The sequence below is a fragment of the Pongo pygmaeus genome, chromosome 2 (genome assembly GCF_028885625.2).
Source record: "Pongo pygmaeus isolate AG05252 chromosome 2, NHGRI_mPonPyg2-v2.0_pri, whole genome shotgun sequence".
NCBI classification, from domain to species: domain Eukaryota; kingdom Metazoa; phylum Chordata; class Mammalia; order Primates; family Hominidae; genus Pongo; species Pongo pygmaeus.
In genome coordinates, this window is record NC_085930.1 from 206,561,719 (window position 1) to 206,587,094 (window position 25,376).

Here is a 25,376-nt window from a genome sequence, read left to right on the forward strand (position 1 = left end):
TTCAGTTGTCAAACTACTAACATCTTTATTTTGTCAAGATATTTAACAATATTAAAAAGTTCAGATTTCTTCACGGTCATGTCTTTTCCCAGCTTTTCAAAGATTCATTCAGTAGTAGAAACAGCCAAATGCTGCTACAACGCAGAATAAACTGTCCTAAAAAACAAATACAACACACACACACACATCCAGAATGTTAGTACTAAAGAGGGAATGAGAGCAGCACAGGCAATTGAAACTGACAGCATCTCAGATCTTTCCCATTTTTTTTTTCTTTTTTGAGACAGGGTGTCACTCTATCACCCAGGCTGGAGTGCAGTGGTGTGATCTCAGCTCACTGCAGCCTCGACCTCCTGGACTCAGGCAATCCTTCTACCTCAGCCTCCAGAGTAGCTAGGACCACAGGTGCATGCCACCATACCGGGCTAATTTTGTTTATTTTTTGTAAAGATGAGGTCTCACTATGTTGCCCGGGCTGTTCTTGAACTCCTGAGATCAAGCAATCCACCCACGTTGGTCTCCCAAAGTGCTGGGATCACAGGCGTGAGCCACCTCGCCCAGCCACCAATTTTCAATCAGGAAGACTTTTTCCTTCTTCAAGTGAAGGGTTTCCAGAGTATAGCTACACTATTGCTTGCCTGAGGGTGACTACAAAATTGCTTGCTAAAAGGTTAGGATGGGTAAAGAATTAGATTTTCTGAATGTAAAAATAAAATGTGAACTAATGAACTTTAAGTAATACATATTCATAAAATAATCATCACATATTTCCTGATTTATCACAGAAATAATATACGAAATGCTTTGAATTTCTTGGAGTAAACTGCATTACTCATCCCAAGAAACCATATTATAAGTATCACTGATAATAAGAACAACAGGACCTTGTCATAAATTCTGGATAAGACAAATAGTCTCTGGGTGTTTGTTCTGAATTGATAAAATTTACTTGTCCATCGTTTAGTTCAGAATCACAAAATGCTTTCCGGAGCCCAGTCAAATTGCTTAAAACACTTTTTAGGCATTTATTCCAAGATTTCCACCTGCCTCAGCAACTCCTGAACCACTAACCTCACCTCCAGCCTGGTAATGATGGGATTAAAACAATTTCAACTCAAGTACCTGATGATTAACCAAAAGCAAAATTCTTTGGTTTAGCCCAGCTCCCTGGCTCCTTGGGTGGATAACTCTGAACTGTGTTCTACAACAGTGCTGTGATAAAGGACCTGCTTTGTTTTTAACTTCCGGTCCTTCATGGAAGGATGCTTTTGTAAAATGCAATAAAAATAGATAACTCAGAACATGAAATGAAAAAAAGGAACATACAAAATACAGCCCCTATTTTTTTTCTTAGATTCATTGCACAAAAGATTACTTTGTCAAATTGCTGTAAGAGTTTCTAAACCAACACTTATACTCAGTGTATTGCTTACCTCATCATGGACCTGTAACAAACAGGTCACAGAGTGGTGCTTGCTGGTCTGTGCACCCCACTGTGAGTGGCCCTGTTCTACAGCACCACCCAGAGTTCTCCAACAGACTGAGCCCTGTCATCCAGCAGTTTTCCGCTCAATACCACATGATTTTCCCTCCTCTCTTATTTACTCTGCCTCTACTAATGTTTCCTGGAATCTCCCAAATAAAGTGCTTTTTTTTTTTTTTTTGAGACAGAGTCTTGCCCTCTTGCCCAGGCTGGAGTGCAGTGGCGCAATCTTGGCTCACTGCAACCTCCGCCCTCTGGGTTCAAGCAATTCTCCTGCCTCAGCCTCCCAAGTAGCTGGGATTACAGGCGCCCGCCACCTTGCCCGGCTAGTTTTTGTATTTTTAGTAGAGACGGGTTGTCACCATGTTGGCCAGGCTGGTCTTGAACTCCTGACCTCAGGTGATTCGCCTGCCTTGGCCTCCCAGAGTGCTGGGATTACAGGCATGAGCCACCACACCCGGCCTAAAGTTTTTTATTACATATTTGTTCATTTGAGTATTGAGTGGCTCCCACTGGATGTTAATAGGCAGAAACCATGCCTGTCTTATTCATCATTTTGTCCCTAGCCCCTCAAGTGCAGAAGCTGACACATAATAGGAGCTCAGAACTATTTGTTGTATGAATGAACTGTATCATCTAAACATGCATTTTTTGGCCAGGCCCAGTGGCTCATGCCTGTAATCCCAGCACTTTGGGAGGCCAAAGCAGGCAGATCACCTGAGGTCAGGAGTTGGAGACCAGCCTGACCAAATAGTGAAACTTTGTCTCTACTAAAAAATACAAAAACTAGCTGAGCATGGTGGCATGCACCTGTAGTCCCAGCTACTTGGGAGGCTGGGGCAGGAGAATTGCTTGAATCTGGGAGGCAGAGGTTGCAGTGAGCTGTGATGGCACCACCACTCTCCAGCCTAGGTGACAGAGTTAGACTCCGTCTCAAAACAAACAAACAAACAAGATGCTTTTTTTTTTTTTTTTTTGAGACGGAGTCTCGCTCTGTCTCCAGGCTGGAGTACAGTGGCACAATCTCGCCTCACTGCAACCTCTGCCTCCCAGGTTCAAGCAATTCTCCTGCCTCAGCCTCCCCAGTAGCTAGGATTACAGGCACCCACTACCACACCTGGCTAATTTTTGTATTTTTAGTAGAGACGGGGTTTCAGCATGTTGGCCAGGATGGTCTCAATCTCTTGACCTCATGATCCGCCCGCCTCGGCCTCCCAGAGTGCTGGGATTACGGCGTGAGCCACTGCACCCAGCAAAAAAAACCATCTTCTTAGCTTGACTTTTCCCCCAAAGATAGCTGATAAATTAAGATTTACATAGTACTTCCCACTGTCCAGCCCCTGATCCCTAGGGTAGTTAAGCATAAAATAAAACTTTGGTGGGGCTGGGCGCAGTGGCTCACGCCTATAATCCCAGAACTTTGGGAGGCCGAGGCGGGCAGATCACCTGAGGTCGGGAGCTCCAGACCAACCTAACCAACATGGAGAAACCCTGTCTCTACTAAAAATACAAAATTAGCCAGGTGTGGTGGCGCATGCCTGTAATCCCAGCTTCTCGGAAGGCTGAGGCAGGACGCTTCAACCCGGGAGGTGGAGGTTGTGGTGAGCTGAGATTGCGCCACTGCACTCCATCCTGGGCAACAAGAGCAAAACTGTCTCAAAAAATAATAAAAATAAAACCTTGGTGACGCCATAGAATTTTAGAGCTAAAAGCTACCTTAAAATCATCTACATAAGCAGTGTCCATATCTGGCAGTCAGCAGAATCGTGGGGAACTTTTTAAATATTCTGATTCACTGATCTAACCCCTGCCCTATTTGATCAGAATCTATTTGAACAGGGACCCAGCGTCTATATTTTAAACAACTTCCCAAATGATCCTAAGGCAGTCACAGCCAGTCTTTGGGAAAATGTACTTCAGCTTCCTAATGTCACTGATACAATGTGAGAAAAATCCAGTGACTTACCTGAAGTCATTCAATTAGAAAGTGACAGAGCTGGAGATGGAATCCCCCTCTTATTTCTTTTTCTTTTTTCTTTTTTTTTAATTTTTGAGACAGAGTCTTGCTCTGCTGCCCAGGCTGGAATGCAGTGGTGCGATCTCGGCTCACTGGAACCTCCGCCACCAGGTTCAAGCAATTCTCCTGCCTCAGCCTCCCAAGTAGCTGGGATTACAGGCGTGCACCACCACACCTGGCTAATTTTGTGTGTGTGTGTTTTTAGCAGAGAAGAGGTTTCACCATGTTGGCCAGGCTGCTCTCAAACTCTTGATCTCAAGTGATCCACATGCCTCGGCCTCCCAAAGTGCTGGGATTACAAGCGTGAGCCACCCTGCCTGGCCTCACTCTCTTAATTTACTCAATCTAGTTTCTGTTCCACTCTAACTCTGACTCTATGTATTCACAACCTGGGAGTAGATGAATAGAGGATGCGATCATTTCTGGAGTAAATATAAAATAATAACTTTAATGAAACCGTGTATGTGTGTGTGTGTGTGTGTGTGTGTGTGTGTGTGTGTGTCACCCAGGCTGGAATACAGTGACACAATCTCAGCTCACTGCAACCTCCGCCTCCGGGGTTCAAGCGATTCTTCTACAGTGTGTGTGTGTGTGTGTGTGTGATTCTTCTAGTGTGTGTGTGTGTGTGTGTGTGTGTGTGTGTGTGTGTCACCCAGGCTGCAATACAGTGGCACAATCTCAGCTCACTGCAACCTCCGCCTCTGGGGTTCAAGCGATTCTTCTACCTCAGCCTCCTGAGTAGCTGGGATTACAGGTGCCCGCTACCATGCTTGGCTAATTTTTATATTTTTAGTAGAGACAGGCTTTCACCATGTTGGCCAGGCTGGTCTTGAACTCCTGACTTCAGGTGATCCGCCCTCCTTGGCCTCCCAAAGTGCTGGGATTATAGGCATGAGCCACCACGCCTGGCCTGAAACCTCTTTTTAAAGATTCCTCTTTATTTTTGCTTAATTTTAATAAATGGCTTTAAGATAAAGTAATAAGTTTTATTACTAAAAGAAAAATGACCTTTGCTCATGGAATCCCTGCCATCCACATTTGTTTGCAACTTAGCAAAGTGTGATTGGTTCAAATGAACAAATAAGTGATTTTAAAATTTTAGTTATAAATTATTACTTTAATAAGGATTATCAGGATTGAGTTTTAGAACACAGTGATTTATGGAGGAAGTGGCTAAAAATAATGTTTAAATAATATGCTAACTAAATAATATGCTATTCGGAAATTCAAACCCATGAAAAATTATGTCATATGTAAACATGTAAGTTTCCTTGCCTATAAGCAGCACTCTAGGTTTCTGCTTTAGTAACACAAAAACTAACAGTAAAATCATTTCATTCACAAGTCAAAGATGAATGACTAAGACAGCAGTGTCTTTCCATCCCAATCAATAGTAAGTAGTTTGATTTGCAGTGCCCACGTCCTTAGAAAGGGAAAAGAGGTTTCCAAATACACTTACATTCATGAAAACATCATGAGTATAGCTGTCAGTGTCAGCATCCCAGAAACAGCGAGAAGCCATGCTAAAAAATCCAAGAATGAAGAATTATCAACAATATAACAAGGACCTAAACGACACACACCTGCCATGAGAAAAAGTGTTCCTTAATACATTCTCATAGATCTGTACTTGCAAACCTTTCACAGGTACGTACCCACAGAGTATTGCATTTGTACCAGAGAGTATACTGGGTAAACCGGAGAAACTAGAGTCAGATGAAGCTGCTTGCAACTAGAGGTAACCAGCCAGGGACTCTGACAGCCTCAGAACCTACCTGATGGCTACAGGGATCAATACTAGAGATTTGTGTGTGACTTTGAATGAGCTCAGCTCCTGCACAATAACAGGACAAGGAAGGCACAGAAAGAGCCCAACAGATTTAGTCCAACCTGATCATTTTATAGTCCCAGAAAAAGGAGCAAACTCTGAACTAGAATTCAGTCTTCTAACTAATTATAACTCCAGAAATATCTCTACAGAATGCTAAACTACCTTGAAATTGGCTATTCTCCTCTCTGCAATTCTTGGATAAGAAAAAAATATTAGTCAAAATAAAGGCCAATTAAAAATGGAAACAACTTAAATGCCCAATAAGACTGGATTGGTAAATGAAATTATGGTATTTCTCAGCTGGGAGAATTTTTTTAAAAAAGAAAAAAGAAATAATGATGTTTTCTGGCAATTAAATTCTATGTAGACCTTAAAGAAAAGTTTTGCAAGACACAGTGACGTGTCCCTGTAGTCCCAGCAACTCAGGAGGCTGAGACAGGGAGTATCATTTGAGTCCAGGAGTTCAGGGCTGTAGTATGTGATGATCACACCTGTGAACAGCCACTGCACTCCAGCCTGGGAGACACAGCAGGACCCTGGCTCTTAAAAAAAAAAATTCTGCACTTTGGGAGGCCAAGGTGGGCAGATCACGAGGTTGGGAGATCGAGACCATCTTGGCTAACACGGTGAAACCCCATCTCTACTAAAAATACAAAAAATTAGCCAGGCGTGGTGGCAGGCGCCAGTAGTCCCAGCTACTCAGGAGGCTGAAGCAGGAGAATGGCATGAACCTGGGAGGCAGAGCTTGCAGTGACCTGAGATCGCACCACTGCACTCCAGCCTGGGAGACACAGCAAGACCCTGGCTCTTAAAAAAAAAATTCCAAGAACATGAAAAGCTATTCACAATATAATGTTGAGTAAAAAAAATAGGCCGGGCATGGTGGCTCACACCTGTAATCCCAGCACTTTGGGAGGCTGAGGCGGGCGAATCACCTGAGGTCAGGAGTTTGAGACCAGCCTGCCCAACATGGTGAAACCCCATCCCTACTAAAAATACAAAAATTGGCTGGGCATCGTGGCACACGCCTGTAATCCCAGCTACTCGGGAGGCTGAGGCAGGAGAATCACTTGAACCCAGGAGGTGGAGGCTGCAGTGAGCCAAGATTGTGCCACTGCACTCCAGCCTTGGCGACAGAGTGAGACTCTGTCTCACAAAATAATACTAAATGATAATAATAACTGAAAAAAATAATTACAAATGTTTTACATTTGTGTTAAACATATGTGTATGATTTATCATGCAAACACTTATTGAGCACTTACTTTGTGCCATTCACTAGTCTAAGTGTTTTATGTGTATTAACTCACTGAATCCTATGAGGTACTATAATTATACCCATTTAGTGAATGTGACAACTGAGGATTAGAGAAATTAAGTGTACAAGGTCATACAACTAGGTAACAAAGCTTGGCTTTGAACCCAGGCAGTTCACAACCCATACCCACAGAGAAACATATACATATACCTTATATTATATTGGTTCTTTTTTTCCTGAAACAAAAGGTCTCACATATTTATTACTGAATCCAGCCTACTATCGCAGGGCATATAAACAAAGAGAAAAAATATATTCCCAATAAAACACATCCAACTGTTCAGACAGTGGTGACGTTTTCAGCTTGCTATGGTAAGATGGCCGGGACCTTGATACAGAGTGAATATGTGCGCCAGCTCATGTGCAGTTCCTTATAGACCCAGCTTGGCTGTTCTGCAGTGTCTCCTTTCCAGTTGTGCCTGATTTTATTACCAGTTTTCAACCAGATCCACTGGAGAATGGGACGATTTGGCTTTTGTTTCTTGGCCAGGAATCGCTTACTCTTAAAAGACTTGTGAGAAGACATGACAAGAAGCAGAATCAAGCACACACCACAAGAGAAAGAGAGTTGTTTTTTTGTTTTTTGAGACAAAAATACAAAATAGTGAGACCCCAATTCTTTTATTTATTTATATTTTATTTTATTTTTTGAGAGGGAGTCTCACTCTGTCAACCAGGCTGGAGTGCAGTGGCACAATCTCAGCTCACTACAACCTCCACCTCCCGGGTTCAAGTGATTCTCCTGCCTCAGCCTTCCGAGTAGCTGGGACTACACACGTGTACTACCACGCCTGGCTAATTTTTGTATTTTCTGTAGAGACAGGGTTTCACCATGTGGGCCAGGCTGGTCTCAAACTCCTGAACTCAAGCAATCGGCCCACCTTAGCCTCCCAAAGTGCTGGGATTACAGGTGTGACTTGGAAGAGGTGTAATGGTACAGTTTGTAGCAGGCTAATAATGTTCCCACCAAGAACAGTAAGAAAAGCTGGATAAAATGAATCAGGGAGCTGCCAAAGCAAACAGGCCTAGAGGAGCCAAAATTCCAGAAAGAGGTGAACTCTAGGAGGTAAGCTGATATTCTGCAGCAGATTTTTTTTCCTGGAGGATTTGCCAATTCAGGGCACAGGACTAGATGCTGAGAATCTGGGCCTTGCCCAGGTAAAGAACAAATTACTGAGGGAAAATTTAACTAGTAAGAGAGTTGGCAGTCTTTACTTTTTAAAAATTTTTTATTTATTAATTTTATTTTGAGAAAGAGTCTTGCTCTGTCACCCAGGCTGGAGTGCAGTGGCACAATCTCAGCTCACTGCAACCTCTGCCTCTCCAGTCCAAGCACTTCTCATGTCTCAGTCTCCCAAGTAGCTGGGATGACAGGCATGCACCACCATGCCTGGCTAATTTTTTTTTTCTTTTTTTTTTTTGAGATGGAGTTTCACTCTGTTGCCCAGGCTGGAGTGCAGTGGCACAATCTTGGCTCACTGCAACCACAACCTCCCGGGTTGAAGCGATTATCCTACCTCAGCCTCCCAAGTAGCTGGAATTACAGGTGCCCGCCACCACACCTGGCTAATTTTTGTATTTTTAGTAGAGACGGGGTTTCACCATGTTGGGCAGGCTGGTCTCAAATTCTTGACCTCAAGTGATCCGCCCGCCTCGGCCTCCCAAAGTGCTGGGATTACAGGCATGAGCCACCATGCCTGGCCCTAATTTTTTGTATTTTTGGTAGAGATGGGGTTTCATCATATTGCCCAGGTTGGTCTCGAACTCAGCTCAGGCAATCTGCCCACCTTGGCCTTCGAAAGTGGTAGGATTACAGGAGTGAGCCACTGTGCCCAGCAGAGTCGGCAGTCTTAACACAGCTAAGGAGGTAAAATCAGATTCTGGAGGGAAGAAGATCCCATAAAAAAGGAGAAAGTAGAACTGAGCATATCACATGGTAGGTTTTCTTTTCAAGATATGCTGAATTCAGGCTGGAGGCGGTGGCTCACGCCTGTAATCCCAGCACTTTGGGAGGCTGAGGCAGGCGGATCACGAGGTCAGGAGATCGAGACCATCCTGGCTAACATGGTGAAACTCCGTCTCTACTAAAAATACAAAAAATTAGCCGGGCGTGGTGGTGGGCGCCTGTAGTCCCAGCTATTCGGGAGGCTGAGGCAGGAGAATGGTGTGAACCCGGGAGGTGGAGCTTGCAGTGAGCCGAGATCACACCACTGCGCTCCAGCCTGGGCAACAGAGTGAGACTCTGTCTCAAAAACAGAATAAAATAAAATAAAATAACTAGTATGACTAAATCACAAGGGTGCTTACAAAAGAAAGAGGGAGTAGGTGGGTCAGAGTCAGAGAGTTGAAGATGCTGTGCTGCTGGCTTTGAAATTGGAGGAAACGGCTTACGGGCTATGGAGTTCAGGGGCCTCTAACTGGAACAGACAAGGAAACGGCTTATGGGCTATAAGGAGTTTAGGGGTCTCTAACTGGAACAGACGAGGAAACAGATTCTCTCTTAGAGCCTCCAGAAGGAATGCAGCCCTGCTGACATCTTCATTTTAGTTCAATGAAACCCATTTTGGATTTCTGATCTCCAGAACTGTGAAGTAATATATTTGTGCCATTTTAAGCACTGGGTTTGTGATAATTTGTTACAGCAGCAACAGGAAACTAGTACACTAAGGAAAAAGCCTCTGACATGAAGAGCAAAGTTTTATGCTGAGGAGACAAGATCTGAAAGTCAGTACCTGTTGGAGGTAGAGGCCTGTAGAGGCCTAATGAACACTCGAGGTTCTTGGTTGAAAGACTTGGAGGGTTACAATTCAGAAACAAGGGGGCCAGGCACAGTGGCTCACGCCTGTAATCCCAGCACTTTGGGAGGCCGAAGCGGGTGGATTACCTGAGGTCAGGAGTTCGAAACCAGCCTGGCCAACATGGTGAAACCCCATCTCTACTGAAATACAGAAATTAGCCCGGCGTGGTGGCGTGCGTCTGTAATCCCAGTTACTCGGGAGGCTGAGGCAGGAGAATCACTTGAACCCGGGAGGCTGAGGTTGTGGTGAGCCAAAATCATGCCATTGCACTCCAGCCTGGGCAACAAGAACGAAACTGTCTCCAAAAAAAAAAAAAAAAAAGATAGAAAGAAACAAGGGTGAGGCTGGGTGCAATGGCTCACACCTATAATCCTAGCACTTGGGGAGGCCGAGGCAGGAGAATCACTTGAGCCAAGGACTTCAAGACCAGCCTGGGCAACATGGTGAAACCCCATCTCAACAAAAACATACAAAAATTAGTTGGGCATGGTGGCTCATGCCTACAGTCCCACCTACTTGGGAGGCTGAAGCAGGAGGATCACTTGAGCCCAGGAGCCAGAGGTTGCAGTGAGCTGAGATCGCACCACTGCACTCCAGCCTGGGCAACAGAGTTGAGACTCTGTCTCAAAAAAGAAAAAAAAAAAAGAGATGAATTGAAGATACGGCCTTTTTAAAACTGCAACTCTCAGATGAGTTGGCACAAGAAAAGAAAATTTTTTAAAAAGATAAAACTGTAACCCAACCTCAGTTCAGCTCAGTACCTGAAGGTAAGCAGCCAATACTCTTCCTGCACAGCAGAAGAGAGTGTTAAGTCCTTTCTGGAAGAAAATAATATCATCTGGAGGTCTACAATTCTTTTAAACAATATCTAAGATTCAAACTAGGCATGCCAAGAGACAAAGCCATATACATGATTATCAAGAAAAATACAATGGAAACAAACTCACACATGACCCAGATACCAGAGTAAGCATATAATGACATGAAAATAACTACTGTGGCTGGGCGCAGTGGCTCACGCCTGTAATCCCAACACTCTGGGAGGCTGAGGGGGGCGGATCACTTGAGATCAGGAGTTCCAGATAAACCTGGTCAGCATGGTGATATCCTGTCACTACTAAAAATACAAAAATTAGGCGGGTGTGGTGGTGGGCACCAGTAATCCCAATTACTCAGGAGGCTGAGGCAGGAGAATTGCTTGAACCCGGAAGGTGGAGGTTGCAGTGAGCCAAGATGGCACCACTGCACTCCAGCCTGGGCGACAGAGTGAGACTCTGTCTCAAAAATAGAACAAAATAAAATAAAATAACTAGTATGACTAAAATGTAAAAATAGAGTGGGGAGGGCTAAAAAAGATTGAAGGATAAAGCCTTTTACTAGATAACTGAAATCTATAAAAACTAAATGTAAATTCCAAAACTGAAAAATACAATAACTGAAATTAAGAACTCAGTTTATGGGTTTAACTGCAGATCAGATGCAACAGAAAAGAGGATTATTGACCTAAAAGGTCAATAGAAAAATACACAAATTAGCCGGGCACAGTGGCTCACGCCTGTAATTCCAACACTTTGGGAGGCCAAGCCTGGCCAACACGGTGAAACCCCATCTCTACTAAAAGTACAAAAATTAGCTGGGCATGGTGTCACACGCCTGTAGTCTCTGCTACTTGGGAGGCTGAAGCACGAGAATAGCTTAAACCCAGGAGGTGGAGGTTGCGATGAGTCGAGCTCATGCCACTGCACTCCAGCCTGGGCGACAGAGCGAGACTCCGTCTGAAAAAAGAAAAATATATAAACTGAAGCACAGAGAGGAAATAGAAAAATCAGAAAAAAGCATAAGAGACATGTAGAATACTGAGAAAAGACCAAACATACATGTAACCTAGGTCCTATAAAGAGAGCAGAGTGGATGGAGCAGCAGCAGTGTTTTAAAAGAGAACGGCCACCTCTAGGGCCCCGAGCTTAGTTTCTAATGCCATTCTCCAACACATTGAACAGGGGCTCTTTGGAGAAATGGCTGAATTCTAGGGCTGGGGCAGGGAATGAACACAATGGAGCTTCTGATAGTGCCAGAAAGTAAGGAAGTGCTCAAAGAAACCCACAATAGTAGAGTCAGTGGGACACAGGATCAACTGAAAGCTCTCAGTGGCCAAGCTGGAACAATTAGAACTACAAAATAAATAAAGTAGTATTGAATAATCATCCAAAGTATAAAATATCCATGAGTCCACATTGAAATAAATGACAGAATACAAAAATAAATGGGAGAGGAGAGACAAATTTCCTGTGCTGAAAATTCCAAAGAATTTATGCAGATACGATGCCCTCGAGGAGGTGAGTCCTAACTCTCTGCTCTTTCAGTGTGGGCTGCACACAATGATTTCCTCCTAATGAGTACAGGATGAACACGGAGGAAATGAAACCGCCTTTGCAAAATGATGACTGAGACAGTGAAAGATACAACTTAACCGACTCCATCTTGCGTCTAACCTCCAAGCTGTCCTTGTTCATTCCTGGGCGTAGGCTGAACTAACTTGGGGGGAAACTTAGTTTATAGTTTAAAACAAAGACGGTAACAGCCCTTTCCCAAAGCAGACCTCCTTCTTGTCTGAGGACTAGACTACCTTTGTAGGACAAACAAATTAGCCACAGGATTAGAAATTATGGTTTAGGAGCCATGCAGCTGGAGGCTACGAGATTCTGACCTTCCCTACACTGCTCCTAAGATCAGCGCTTGGGATATTTTGTAGACTCCGCACTTGATGGATCAGCTGGCACCACTCTGATCGATAAACTGGCTCATCTGATCTTGCGGCCCCAACCCAGGAACTGACTCAGCGCAAGAAGACAGCTCCGAGTCCCTGTGATTTCAGCCCTGACCAATCAGCACTCCCGGCTCACTGGCTCCCCACACCCACCAAGCTGTCCTTAAAAACTCTGCTCCTCGAATGCTCAGGGAGGCTGATTTGAATGATAATAAAACTCCGGTCTCCCGCACAGCCTCCTCTGCGTGAATTACTCTTTCTCTACGGCAATTCCCCTGTCACGATGAATCCGCTCTGTCTAGGCAGGCGGCAAGGTGAACCCACTGAGCAGTTATAGAAAGAGTAACTTTATAGCGGAGAAACCTGAGAAGCATTAGCTCAGGCAGGGAGTCAAAGTTCACACGAACAGTAACATGTCATGTTGATGGTATGTACCATTGATGAGATATGGCGAGAATGGCGTCTCACCTCTGTGATCTTCCTTCCAAAAACCTGTAACCCCAGACTAATTATTAGCAGAAAAGTCCCAGTGAAGGGACATTCTACAGAACACCTAACCAGTACTCCTCAAAAACGTCAAGGTGATGAAAAACAAGGAAGTCTGAGAAACTGTTACCGCCAAGAAGAGCCTAAAGAGACATTTAATGTGGCATCCTAGATAGAATCCTAAAGCAGAAAAAGGACATTAGGAACAAACTAAAGAAATCAGAACAAAGCTTTATTTGATAACACTGTATCAATATTGGTTCATTAATTATAATAAATGTTCCATACTATGTAGATGTTAACAACAGGGAGTCCAGGTGCGGTAGATCATGCCTGTAACCCCAGTGTTTTGGGAAGCCGAGGCAGGAGGACTGGTTAAGCCCAAGAGGTCAAAGCTGCAGTGAGCCACGGTTGCACCACTGCACTCCAGCGTGGGCAACAGAGCAAGAACTGTCTCAATAGCATAATTACTGTTCTTATAGTAACAGGGAAACTGGGTGTGGAGTATATGCTAACTCTGCAACTTTTCTATAAATCTAAAACTATTTTAAAATAAAAACTTTATTTTTTTATTTTTTTATTTTTTCAGATAGAGTTTCACTCTGTTCCCCAGGCTGGAGTGCAGTGGCATGATCTCAGCTCACTGCAACCTCCACCTCCCAGGTTCAAGCAATTCTCCTGCCTCAGCCTCCCAAGTGGCTGGGGTTACAGGTGTGCACCACCATGCCCGGCTAATTTTTTGTAATTTTAGTAGAGACAGGGTTTCGCCAGGTTGGCCAGGCTGGTCTCGAACTCCTGACCTCAAGTGATCCACCCACCTCAGTCTCCCAAAGGGCTGGGATTACAGGTGTGAGCCACTGCGCCTGGCCAAAAACTATTTTTTTTAAACAGGTAATGGCTAAGAATTTTCCCAAACTGATAAAAAAAATCAACCTGGCTGGGTGCAGTGGCTCACACTTGTAATCCCACGACTTTAGAAGGCCGAGCATGGTGTTGGGCACCTATACTCCCAGCTACTCGGGAGGCTGAGGCAGGAGAATCTCTTGAACCTGGGAGGCAGAGCTTGCAGTGAGCCAAGATCGCACCATTGCACTACAGCCTGGGCGACAAGAGCGAAACTCCATCTCAAAAAAAAAACAACAAAAAAATCAACCCATAGATTCAAGAGACTCTGAGTGCTCTGAGCAGAATAAATATAAAGAAAGTAACAGTGGCTAGAGAGGACATATCATCTTAAATTGAATAATAAAACTTACAGCTGACTTCTCAACAGAAACAATGGAAACTAGAAGACAATGTAATCACTTATCTACCTACCTACCTACCTACCTATCTGAGGCAGGGTCTCACTCTGTCACCCAGGCTGGAGTACAGTGGCACAATCACGGCTCACTGCAGTCTCAACCTTCCTGGGCTCAAGAGGTCCTCCCACCTCAGCCTCTCAAGTAGCTGGGACCACAGGCATGTGCCACCATGCCTGGCTAATTTTTGTATTTTTTTGTAGAGACAAAGTTTTGCTGTGTTGCCCAGGCTGGTCTGGAACTCCTGGGCTCAAGTGATCCTCCTGCCTCAGCTTCCCAAAGTGCTGGGATTACAGGTGTAAGCCACCACGCCCGGCCCTGATGGGAAAGTTTATAATAGATGGATCCATCTGACAATATCTGAACTCCATGATCAACCTTAACAAAGCAAAAAGAGATGACCAGCTATTTTGTACCTTCTGAGAAGATGCAATAGGATGTACAGAAAACAGTCTTTCCCCAACCTCAAACCTATGGCTAATTAAGACTAGATCTAACTACTTATTTTCAAGAAGTACAGGAAATAGAAGACATATTAAACAATACCATAGGTATATAATCAGCAACTGCCAGAATATAGGAAACTCTACAGGACAAACAAACCAATTTCTTCAACAAACAAATGGCAGGAAAAAATAAATAAATACATAACTGACTGGGCACAGTGGCTCACACCTGCAATCCCAGCACTTTGGGAGGCCAAGGTAGGTGGATTACCTGAGGTCAGGAGTTCGAGACCAACCTGGCCAACATGGTGAAACCCCATCTCTACTAAAAATACAAAATTACCTGGGCGTGGTGGTGAGCACCTGTAATCCCAGCTACTCAGGAGGCTGAGGCAGGAGAATCACTTGAACCCGGCAGGCAGAGGTTGCAGTGAGCCGAGATCATGCCACTGCACTCCAGCCTGGGTGAGGAAGCAAGACTGTCATAAAAATAAAATCAAATGGCAGGATTAAAAGAGGAAAGAGAGAAATAAGGCAGCAAAAATGACAGATTAAAATAAATTTAAAGCCAGATGCCATGGTGTGCACCTATAGTCCCAGCTACCTGGCAGGCTGAGGTGGGAGGATCACTTGAGCCAAGGAGTTCTAGTCTGTAGTGTGTTATGATCACATCTGTGAATAGCCACTGCACTCCAGCCTGGGCAATATAGCAAGATCCTATGTCTTAAAAAAAGAAATCCTAATTTACATATTAACCAAATGCAATGTGTGGACCTTGTTTGAATCTGAATTTGAAAAAATCGTAAAAAAGAAAATAATAGGTCTGGCATGGTGGTTCAAATCTGTAAGTCCACCACTTCAGGAGGCCAAGGCTGGTGGATTGCCTGAGCCCAGGAGTTTAAGACCAGACTGGCCAACAGAGTGTCACCCATCTCCGCAAAAAAAAAAAAAAAAAGAAAGAAAAAAAAGAAAATTAGCCAGGTGTGGTGGTGCACACCTGCAGTCCCAGCTACTCAGGAGGCTGAGTCAGGAGGATCACCTGAGCACAGGAGGCCAAGGCTGCAGTGAGTTGTGATAGTGCCATTGCACACCAGCCTGGGTGACAAAATGAGACCCTGTCCCTTTAAACAAAAAACAGAAAAGAAAGAAAACACATACATACATATATGAGGCAATCTAGGATATCTGAACAATAACAGCATATTTTATGATATTAAGGACTGACAATATTTTAGAGATAATAAAGATATTTTATTTATTTATTTTTGAGACAGAGTCTTGCTCTGTCACCCAGTCTGGAGTGCAATGGCATGATCTCGGCTCACTGCAACCTCCGCCTCCTGGGTTCAAGCGATTCTCCTGCCTCAGCCTCCTGAGTAGCTGGGACTACAGGCATGCGCCACCATGCTCAGCTAATTTTTGTATTTTTAGTAGAGACATTTTGGCCAGGCTGGTCTTGAACTCCTGACCTCAGGTGATCTGCCAGCCTCAGCCTCCCAAAGTGCTGGGATTACAGGTGTGACCCATCCCACCCGGCCCCCCTCACTCTTGTAAAGACACTCTTACTGAATTGTCCAAAGGACAGATACCTCATAAGAAATATAGATGAATAAAACAAGAAGGAAAATCCAGCTACTCACAATACTCCTTCACCTCTTTGTTCTCCAATCACTACTTGCACCACCATTTTGTATCGGTCAAATCCCATTTCTAGAAAGAAAAAATAAGAAGGTTATTTATCAGCAAATGTGTAGTTAAATTACTTACTGAAGACAAATTTGCCCAGAAATGGACATAAACATTCAATCCACAAGTACTTAACGAATATGATGGTAAGCCTGGGGGTCACGAAGACGTGAAGACAGATCCTAACAACTCACCAAGTGTATAACCTTAGAAAGTAATTTAACTTTTCAGTTTAAGTCTCCCTTATTAAACAGCAATATCAGTACCTACCTCCCAAAGTTGTTATAAGGTTAGATAAGATACAGTAGTATCTTTTTTTTGTTCTGTTTTTGAGATGGATTCTCACTCTGTTGCCCAGGCTGGAGTGCAGTGGCACTATCTCAGCTCACCGCAACCTCTGCCTCCAGGGTTCAAGTGATTCTCCTACCTCAGCCTCCTCAGTAGCTGGGACTACAGGTATGCACCACCACACCCGGCTAATTTTTGTATTTTTAGTAGAAAAAGTGTTTCACCATGTTGCCCAGGCTGGTCTCGAACTCCTGACCTCAGGTGATCCACTTACCTTGGCCTCCCAAAGTGCTGGGATTACAGGCATGAGCCACCGTGCCTGGTCAGATATAGTAATATCTAAAGCATCTAAACAGTGCTGTTAAATACTAGTCCTTCAATAAACCTTAGCTTCCTTCCTTTTTCCCCTACTGTAAGTCAGCTACTGAGCTGAACCTTCAAGACAGAGAGATAAATAAGACATTTTTCTTGCCTTAAAGAACTCACAGTAATAAAGAACTCAAAGGAAAATAGAAAAATAGGCCGGGCACGGTGGCTCACACCTGTAATCCCAGCACTCTCGGAGGCTGAGGCCGGTGGATCACCTGAGGTCAGGAGTTTGAGACAAGCCTGGCCAACATGGTTAAGCCCCGTCTCTACTAAAAAACATAAAAATTAGCCAGGCATGGTGGCAGGTCCCTGTAACCCCAGCTACTCGGGAGGCTGAGGCAGGAGAATTGCTTGAACCTGGGAGGCAGAGGTTGCAGTGAGCTGAGATCGCACCATTGCACACTAGCCTGGGTGACAAGAGCAAAACTCCATTTCAAAAAAAAAGAAAATAGAAAAATAAATTGAGTATGCTTATAATTCAAGGAGTGGCATGTATGATGTACATCAGGAACACAGAGCCAGCGGGGGCAGTTCCTCTGTTTGTCTGGGCAGTGGCAAGAAATCACTGGAAAAGACTTCTTGGAAGATGTGGCCGGCCAATAAGCTGAGTCTTGAGGGCTGAGTGAGAGGGGAGGGACCAGGTCAGCCCCATCTCCCCTACGCCCGAGACGGAGGGGCATGTGCACAGCCGGAGAGCATGGGATCTCCAAGAAACTGTAAGCTGTTCAGTAAGACAGACAAGAAAAAAAATGAAGATTCCAGAGCAAAACGAGGTGATCCAGCACCATTTAGCTGTTTACCCCAGAAACTACGTTGCTAAAGCAGCAAAATCCTGAAAATTCTCACTAACACCAAGTCTGAAGAGAAAAAAATGGAATGGGCATTTTAAAATCTTTCTACTTTTTTGACCAAGGAATAGTGGAAAGAGTTTAAAAAAAAAAAAAAAGAAGTGAAATAAGCGAAGCTGAAACAGAGCCAGCTCTCTCTGATGAACGTGCAGTTTCCAAGATTACATTGTAAACTGGACAATCTGAAGACTACAGGTAATCTCCCATGTGGGGCATGAACCTGATTCAGAGTGTGTAAAGACAGAGTCCAAGTTATTTTTAAAAAACACTGCACACAACTCAGCTGAGCTTCCTCCTTTCTCTAACCAATCCCGAATCCTACAGAAATGTGTCCAGAATAATAAATACTCAGCCCTTAAATCACAGTTCTGAGGGGAAAATAAAATAGTCTCAGATATGGTGGGGAGGGGACCTTAAAAAAAAAACCCACACCATATCAGAGCAATTAAAAATCCCCCACATCATATCAGAGCAATTAAAAATCCCCCACATATCACAGCAATTAAAAATCCCCCACATCATATCAGAGCAATTAAAAATCCCCCACGTCATATCAGAGCAATTAAAAATCCCCCACATCATATCAGAGCAATTAAAAATCCCCCACATCATATCAGAGCAATTATGATGTATGGACACAACAAAATGAAATGTAGCCAAATGGCAATAAACAAAGATGCAATAGCAAAAACAAAAGAGTAACAAAGAAGAACAAAGCTACTGCTGGGTGCCGTGGCTCATGCCTGTAATCCCAGCACTTTTAGAGGCTGAGGCGGGAGGATCTCTTAAGGCCAGGAGTTCAAGACCAGCCTAGGCAGCATGACAAGACCACCATCTCCACAAAACAATTTTTCTTTTTTTTTTTTTTTTTTTTTTTGAGATGGAGTTACACTCTTGTTGCCCAGGCTGAAGTGCAATCAAGACCACCATCTCCACAAAACAATTTTTCTTTTTTTTCTTTTTTTTTTTTTGAGATGGAGTTTCACTCGTTGCCCAGGCTGAAGTGCAATGGCGTGATCTCAGCTCACCACAAACTCCGCCTCCTGGGTTCACGCAATTTTCCTGCCTCAGACTCCCGAGTAGCTGGGATTACAGGCATGAACCACCACACTTGGCTACTTTTGTATTTTTACTAGAGATGGGGTTTCTCCATGTTGGTCAGGTTGGTCTTAACTCCCGACCTCAGGTGATCCATCTGCCTCGGCCTCCCAAAGTGCTGGAATTACAGGCGTGAGCCATTGCACCTGGTCCACAAAACAATTTTTCAAAAAATATCGAAGAAAAGAAAGAAACTTCAAGTGGAAAGAAGGAAGAAAGAAAGGAAGAAAGGAAGGAAGGAGCTGTGTAAGAGAAAAAATTTGGCTGGGCACGGTGGCCCACATCTGTAATCCCACCACTTTGGGAGGCTGAGGCGGGTGGATCACTTGAGGTCAGGAGTTTGAGACCAGCCTGACCAACGTGGAGAAACCCCATCTCTACTAAAAACACAACATTAGCGGGGCGTGGTGGTGCACGCCTGTAATCCCAGCTACTTGGGAGGCTTAGGCAGGAGAATCACTTGAACCTGGGAGGTGGAGGTTAAGGTGAGCCAAGATCGCGCCATTGCACTCCAGCTTGTACAACAAGACCGAAACTCCGTCAAAAAAAAAAGAAAAGAAAAGAAAGAAAAAAATCAACCTAGGAAGTAATACAAATCAAGGAACGAAGAGTTATTCCTCACAATCAATTCACAATACTAGAACAATGTAAGCTTACAAACTCAATGAAATAAGTACTCAATCAGGTTATGAAACTTTTTAATTTTTTTTTTGGAGATAGAGTTTCACTCTTGCTGCCTAGGCTGGAGTGCAATGGCAAGATCTAGGCTCACTGCAACCTCCACCTCCCAGATTCAAGCGATTCTCATGCCTCCCAAGTAGTTGGGATTATAGGCATGCGCCATCACGCTCGGCTAATTTTTTTTTTTTTTTGCATTTTTAGTAGAGATGGGATTTCACCATCTTGGTCAGGCTGGTCTCGAACTCCTGACGTCAGGTGATCCACCTACCTCGGCCTCCCAAAGTGCTGGGATTACAGGCGTGAGCCACCACACCTGGCCAGGTTTTGATTTTGTTTGGTTTTTTGAGAGGGAATCTCGCTCTGTCGCTCAGGCTGGAGTGCAGTGGCATGATCTCAGCTCACTGCAACATCCGCCTCCTGGGTTCAAGTGATTCTCCCACCTGAGCCTTCCGAGTAGCTGGGATTACAGGCGCGCACCACCATGCCTGGCTAAATTTTATATTTTAGTAGAGACACGGTTTCACCATGTTGCCCAGGCTGGTCTGGAACTCCTGACCTCAAGTGATCCACCTGCCTCTGCCTCCCAAAGTGCTGGGATTACAGGCGTGAGCCACCACTCCCAGCCAAAGGTGAGGATTCCTTAAGCAGAGAACATCAAGCTGGGCTCAGATTTCTTGACAGACAAGTTACCATTGAATGTCAGAGGGCAATGAAGCACAAGAGTCAAGAAAATAAATTATTACCTCAAAAAATGTATATTCTACTTTTTTGGGGGGAGAGGCGGGGGATGGAGTCTCGTTCTGTCGCCCAGGCTGGAGTGCAGTGGCACTATCTTGGCTCACTGCAGACTCTGCCTCCCGGGTTCAAGTGATTCTCCTGCCTCAGCCTCCCAAGTAGCTGGGATTACAGATGCCCACTACCACGCCCGGCTAATTTTTGTATTTTTCGTAGAGATGGGGTTTCGCCATGTTGGCAAGGCTGGTCTCAAACTCCTGACCTCAGGTGATCCACCTGGCTCCGCCTCCCAAATTGCTGGGATTACAGGCATGAGCCACCGCGCCTGGCCCATAGTATACTCTACTTTAAAGGCAAAAGGCAGGCATTCTCAAACACAAAAGAACCCAGGGAATATGGCATTTCTGAGTCCTTTCTGAAAACAACTTACAACAAAATCTCATCATCTAAGAGTTGAAATAAAGAACTCTTCCCAGCTAATTGAGAGGCTGAGGCAGGAGAATCGCTTGAGCCCGGGAGGTTGAGGCTGCAGTGATCTGAAATCACACCACTGCACTCCAGCCTGGGTGACAGAGAAAGACCCTGTCTCAAAAAAAGAAAAGAAATAAAGAACTCAACAATGAAAATGACATGGTCAAGGAACTAAACAGGAGGCAACTGATCCAGTTACAGAATGAATATGACATGACTATGGGAAACAGGTCTACAATATCCCATTGTCATTTGTTCATGTATATATATATATATATATATACACACACACACACACATATATGTATATATATATACGATACATATATATGTATATATACACACATATATGTGTATATATATGTAGAAAAGAAGTCTGTTGTAATGTTTGGCTAGTATTAATGATTTTTTTTTTTTTTTTTTGAGACAGAGTCTCACTCTGTTGCCCAGGTTGCAGCACAGTGGCATAATCTTGGCTCACTGCAATCTCCGTCCCTGGGCTCAGGTGATCCTCCCGCCTCAGCCACCCGAGTAGCTGGGACTACAGATGCACACCACCAGCCCGGCTAATTTTTGTATTTTTTTAAGAGACAGGGTTTTGCCATGTTGGCCAGGATGGTCTCAAACTCCTGGGCTCAAGAGATCTGCCCGCCTCGGCCTCCAAAAGTGCTGGAATTACAGGCGTGAGCCACTGTGCCCGGCCAATATTAATGATTGTTTATTGGTGGTGGCATTCAGGTGATTTTTCTCATTTTATTTTTCTAGTGTTTAAATTTTGTATAATGAATGCGTACCATTTTTTACAAAAAATCTTAACAATGAAACTTCATTAAAAAGTCTAAAAACAAAAATGCTAATATACTAATGATGGAAATACACAGGATTGCTATTCTTTGTACTTTTCTGTATTTTTTAATTTCTAAAACTAAAATTCAGAAAAAAACAATAAACACAAATATTAAATAGTAACTGCCTTTGGTTAATATTTTAAAACTTTAACGGGCCAGGCACAGTGGCTCACGCCTGTAATCCCACAACTTTGGGAGGCTGAGGCGGACGGATCACCTGAGGTCAGGAGTTCGAGATCAGCCTGACCAACATGGAGAAACCCCGTCTCTACTAAAAACACAAAAATTAGCCGGGCATGGTGGCACATGCCTGTAATCCCAGCTACTCGGGAGGCTGAGGCAGGAGAATCGCTTGAACCCAGAAGGCAGAGGTTGCCGTGAGCCAAGATCATGCCATTGCACTCCAGCCTGGGCAACAAGAGCAAAACTCCATCTCAAAAAAAAACCTTATGGATACTTTTTTGTATTGTCTAGGTTTATTACAATGAGCATGTATTACTTTTATGAAGATATTCCTTCTCTTCAAAAAATGGTGTCTTCTAAGGAGAGCAGATGGAAATAGGCCAGGCGCGGTGGCTCATGCCTGTAATCCCAGCACGTTGGGAGGCCAAGGCGTGCAGATCTCTTGACGGTCAGGAGTTCAAGACAAAATTAGTCACGTGCGGTGGCGCATGCTTGAAATTCCAGCTGCTTGGGAGGCTGAGGTGGGAGGATCACTTGAGCCCAGGAGGAGGAGGTTGCAGTGAGCTGAGATCACACCACTGCACTCCAGCCTGGGCAACAGAGCGAGACTCTGTCTCAAAAAGAAAAAAAAAAAAAAGAACTTTTCAGATCAGATGGTATAACATTATTAACAAAAGAGAGAGACCAGGCGCAGTGGCTCACACCTACAATCCCAGCACTTTGGGAGGCCTAGGTGGGAAAATCACTTGAGGCCAGGAGCTCAAGATCAGCCAGGGCAACATGGCAAGACACCATCTTTACAGAAAAATTTAAAAATTAAAAAATTAGCCAAGCACGGTAGCACAAGCCTGTAGACCCAGCTACTTGGGAGGCTGAGATGGGAGGATCGCTTGAGCCAGGAGGTCAAGGCTGCAGTGAGCCATGTTTACACCACTGCATTCCACCCTGGACAAAAGAGCAAGACCCTATTTCAAAAAAAAAACAAAACAGACAGAGAGACAAAGAGAACAGGGTAGGAAAAGCACAAAATATGCTCTACAGATGTAGTTTGGTAGGGGTCGAGGGTTGAGTAAGGGAAGTAGCTAAGGATTAGGGAGGAGAGATGGACTGCAGGTACTAAATGCCAGGCTGAGGAATTGACAGCTTGGGGGAAGAAACAACCAAGAAATACAGGGGAAAGGAGTCCCTGTACTTTCTGGCCTTTCTGAATACTAAGACTTTTTGGACAGTGTTTTATTTCACATCTTCACTCTTTCCCACCATCTGCAAAAACTTACATGAGTAAAAGTCACCAAATAATTAGAGAAGACAAGACACTGAAGAAAAAGTTATCTTTAATAGAATCCACAGCTAACATTCTATTTACGTTTTTATCTTTTAATAGAGATGTTTTATTTTTTTATATTGCTTTTTTTTTTTTTTTTTTGAGACAGAGTCTCGCTCTGTCACCCAGGCTGGAATCCAGTGGCGCGACCTCAGCTCACTGCAACCTCCACCTCCTGGGTTCAAGTGATTCTCCTGCCTCAGCCTCCCAAGTACCTGGAATTACAGGCGCCCGCCACCATACCCAGCTATTTTTTGTATTTTTAGTAGAGACGGGGTTTCATTGTGTTAGCCAGGATGGTCTCGATCTCCTGACCTCGTGATCCACCCGCCTCAGCCTCCCAAAGTGCTGGGATTACAGAAGTGAGCCACCGCGCCCGGCCTTTATTTTGTTTTTTAATAGACATGAGGTCGGCCGGGCACGGTGGCTCACGTCTGTAATCTCAGCACCTTGGGAGGCCGAGGCGGGTGGATCACCTGAGGTCGGGAGTTTGAGACCAGCCTGACCAACATGGAGATACCCCGTCTCTACTAAAAATACAAAATTAGTCAGGCGTGGTGGTGCATGCCTGTAATTCCAGCTACTCAGGAGGCTGAGGCAGAAGAATCACTTGAACCCGGGAGGTGGAGGTTGCAGTGAGCCAAGATCATGCCATTGCACTCCAGCCTGGGCAACAAGAGTGAAACTCCATCTCAAAAAAAAAAAAATAGACATGAGGCCTCACCATGTTGCCCAGGCTGGTACTGAACTCGAGAGCTCAAGCAATCTTCCTGCCTTGGCATGCTAAAGTGTTGGGATTATAGGCGTGAGCCACCATACCTGGCCCCAATGTCCTTTGTTTAAAGATGGAGAGGGGGCAAATGGGTAATACTGAGTCTCTGAAGAGAATGAGTCATTTCCAGTTATCACCATGATTACCTTTTAATTTATCTTTAATGTTTTCTGATAAATGTTTTGTAAGCTGAGGCATTTCTTCTGGAGAATATTCAGCATTTGCCAGTTCCTCCTTGAGCACAGCATGGATACAGTCTTTAACCACGGAGGGCCTGAACCTGAATGGAACAATTTGTGAACATCTAGTCGGTGACTCCACAACCCCAGCTTACCTTCATACTGCAGCTTCTCCCATCTTTTTGTCATTAGTACCACTTAATCCTTCTTTTCATATTTTTTATTATAAAATATAAACAGATTAAGAAAAATCATAGGCCACATGTATATCTTCAACCTGGACCTGCACTGAACTTCAACACATTCCAACTCATGCTCCATATGGATGCTTATTAGGCAACTCAATACATCCAATAATGAGCTTCTCATACTCCCTCTCCCCCAAAACAAAATATATATTTGTTGTTAATTTTGTTCTGCACGCTTTCACAAAATAAAATAAAATCAATAAAAATACAGCTGAATGGCATTCTGGGCATTCAGAACCTTTTACCAAGATAACTGAGGGTATCTTTCTCTGCGTTCATTCTACCCAAGGGAAAAATCCTGTATGAAATTTGTATCACTTTTTCTGTGAGTTACCAAGAGAATAAAAATAAACAAAGACATTTGTATCACATTATAATCAAAATTCTTGTTTTCCATATTTGCCAAGCATCAGATTCAGCAATCCGGTTTCAAACAACAGAGGAGACTAGGACATCTTTTTCAATCTGTGTGTGTGTGTAGATAAAGTTAGTGATCTTACAAACCTAGCGGAGTACCCTCTGCTCTAGCCCGTCAGCCTTAATCCTGGCAAGGGCTCGGTGCGGGGGTCTAAGGGCCTCCGGATCCTACCTGGGTAGGACTTTGCACACACGCAGCTCCCGCGCCGGGAGTGAGCCCATCCTGGCACCCGTGTGCACACGGTCACCCTCGAATCACGGCTGAACGGCATCCGACGCGAGTGGCTTCCGGCCTCTATTCTACCTCTCCTCACTCAGGACGCCATCGCGGGCTTCCCAGGGCCAACACTCCCGCGGCGCCCGCCTAAGACGCGCCCGGCGCCCAAACACGGAGGAAGCGGGTGGGGTCCCCCGCGGCCCCCGCGGCGGGAGCGGCGTCCGGATGTCAGAGCAGGGCCGCCCTCGCGCCTCCCGCCTCGCGGCCTCCCGCCCCGCGGACCCCGCGCGTCCCCCGCGCCCCTTCCGTGGCCCAAGTCCCAGGCGAGCTCCGCCCCTCAGCCCAGCGCGCTTGAGGTCGCCCCGCCACACCCCGTCCTCTACCCGCCTCTGCTGGAAAACGGGCCGCAGAATATAGGTGTTCTCGGGCTCCCCTGAGTTCTTCTCAGACTCAGGCACCCCGTCGCCCACCGAGAAGGACACTCCGAGGGACGTGGCCATGGCCGGGGCTTCTCGGTCCGGGCGTAGCTCGCGATGAAGGCCTGGCGGGTCGCGGTCGCGGCCGG

At 44.8% G+C, this 25,376-nt stretch overlaps 1 protein-coding gene across 6 annotated transcripts; it reads right to left on the reverse strand.

Annotated features, from left to right (window-relative positions):
- DYNLT2B (dynein light chain Tctex-type 2B) lies at positions 1–25,365 on the reverse strand. 6 transcript variants are annotated; one of them, XM_063661383.1, is made up of 6 exons: positions 25,199–25,329; positions 23,897–24,030; positions 16,088–16,157; positions 10,209–10,265; positions 4,960–5,023; positions 1–156 (listed from the first exon to the last, which is right to left on the reverse strand). In XM_063661383.1, exons 1-6 carry the CDS (start codon positions 25,309–25,311, stop codon positions 109–111), a joined length of 486 nt encoding a protein of 161 aa, XP_063517453.1. In that variant the 5' UTR covers positions 25,312–25,329; the 3' UTR covers positions 1–108. The 6 variants fall into 6 exon arrangements, with proteins under 6 accessions (XP_063517453.1, XP_063517454.1, XP_054336532.1 ...); XM_063661384.1 differs by lacking the exon at positions 25,199–25,329 and adding an exon at positions 24,767–25,084; XM_054480557.2 differs by lacking the exon at positions 10,209–10,265 and having other exon boundaries at positions 25,199–25,365.
- Between the last annotated feature and the right edge of the window lie 11 nt (positions 25,366–25,376).

Bases quoted from the DNA above. Each gene is read 5' to 3' on its own strand.
- DYNLT2B (XM_063661383.1), bottom strand. From the start codon at position 25,311: ATGGCCACGTCCCTCGGAGTGTCCTTCTCGGTGGGCGACGGGGTGCCT. The intron at 10,266-16,087 runs GTGAGTAGCTGG...ATTTTCTTCCAG, and splicing joins CAAAGAGGTGAAGGAGTATT to AAAGGACTTAACACTCTCTT. The intron at 157-4,959 runs GTAAGTGTATTT...TTTGTTTTTTAG, and splicing joins CTCATGATGTTTTCATGAAT to GACAGTTTATTCTGCGTTGT.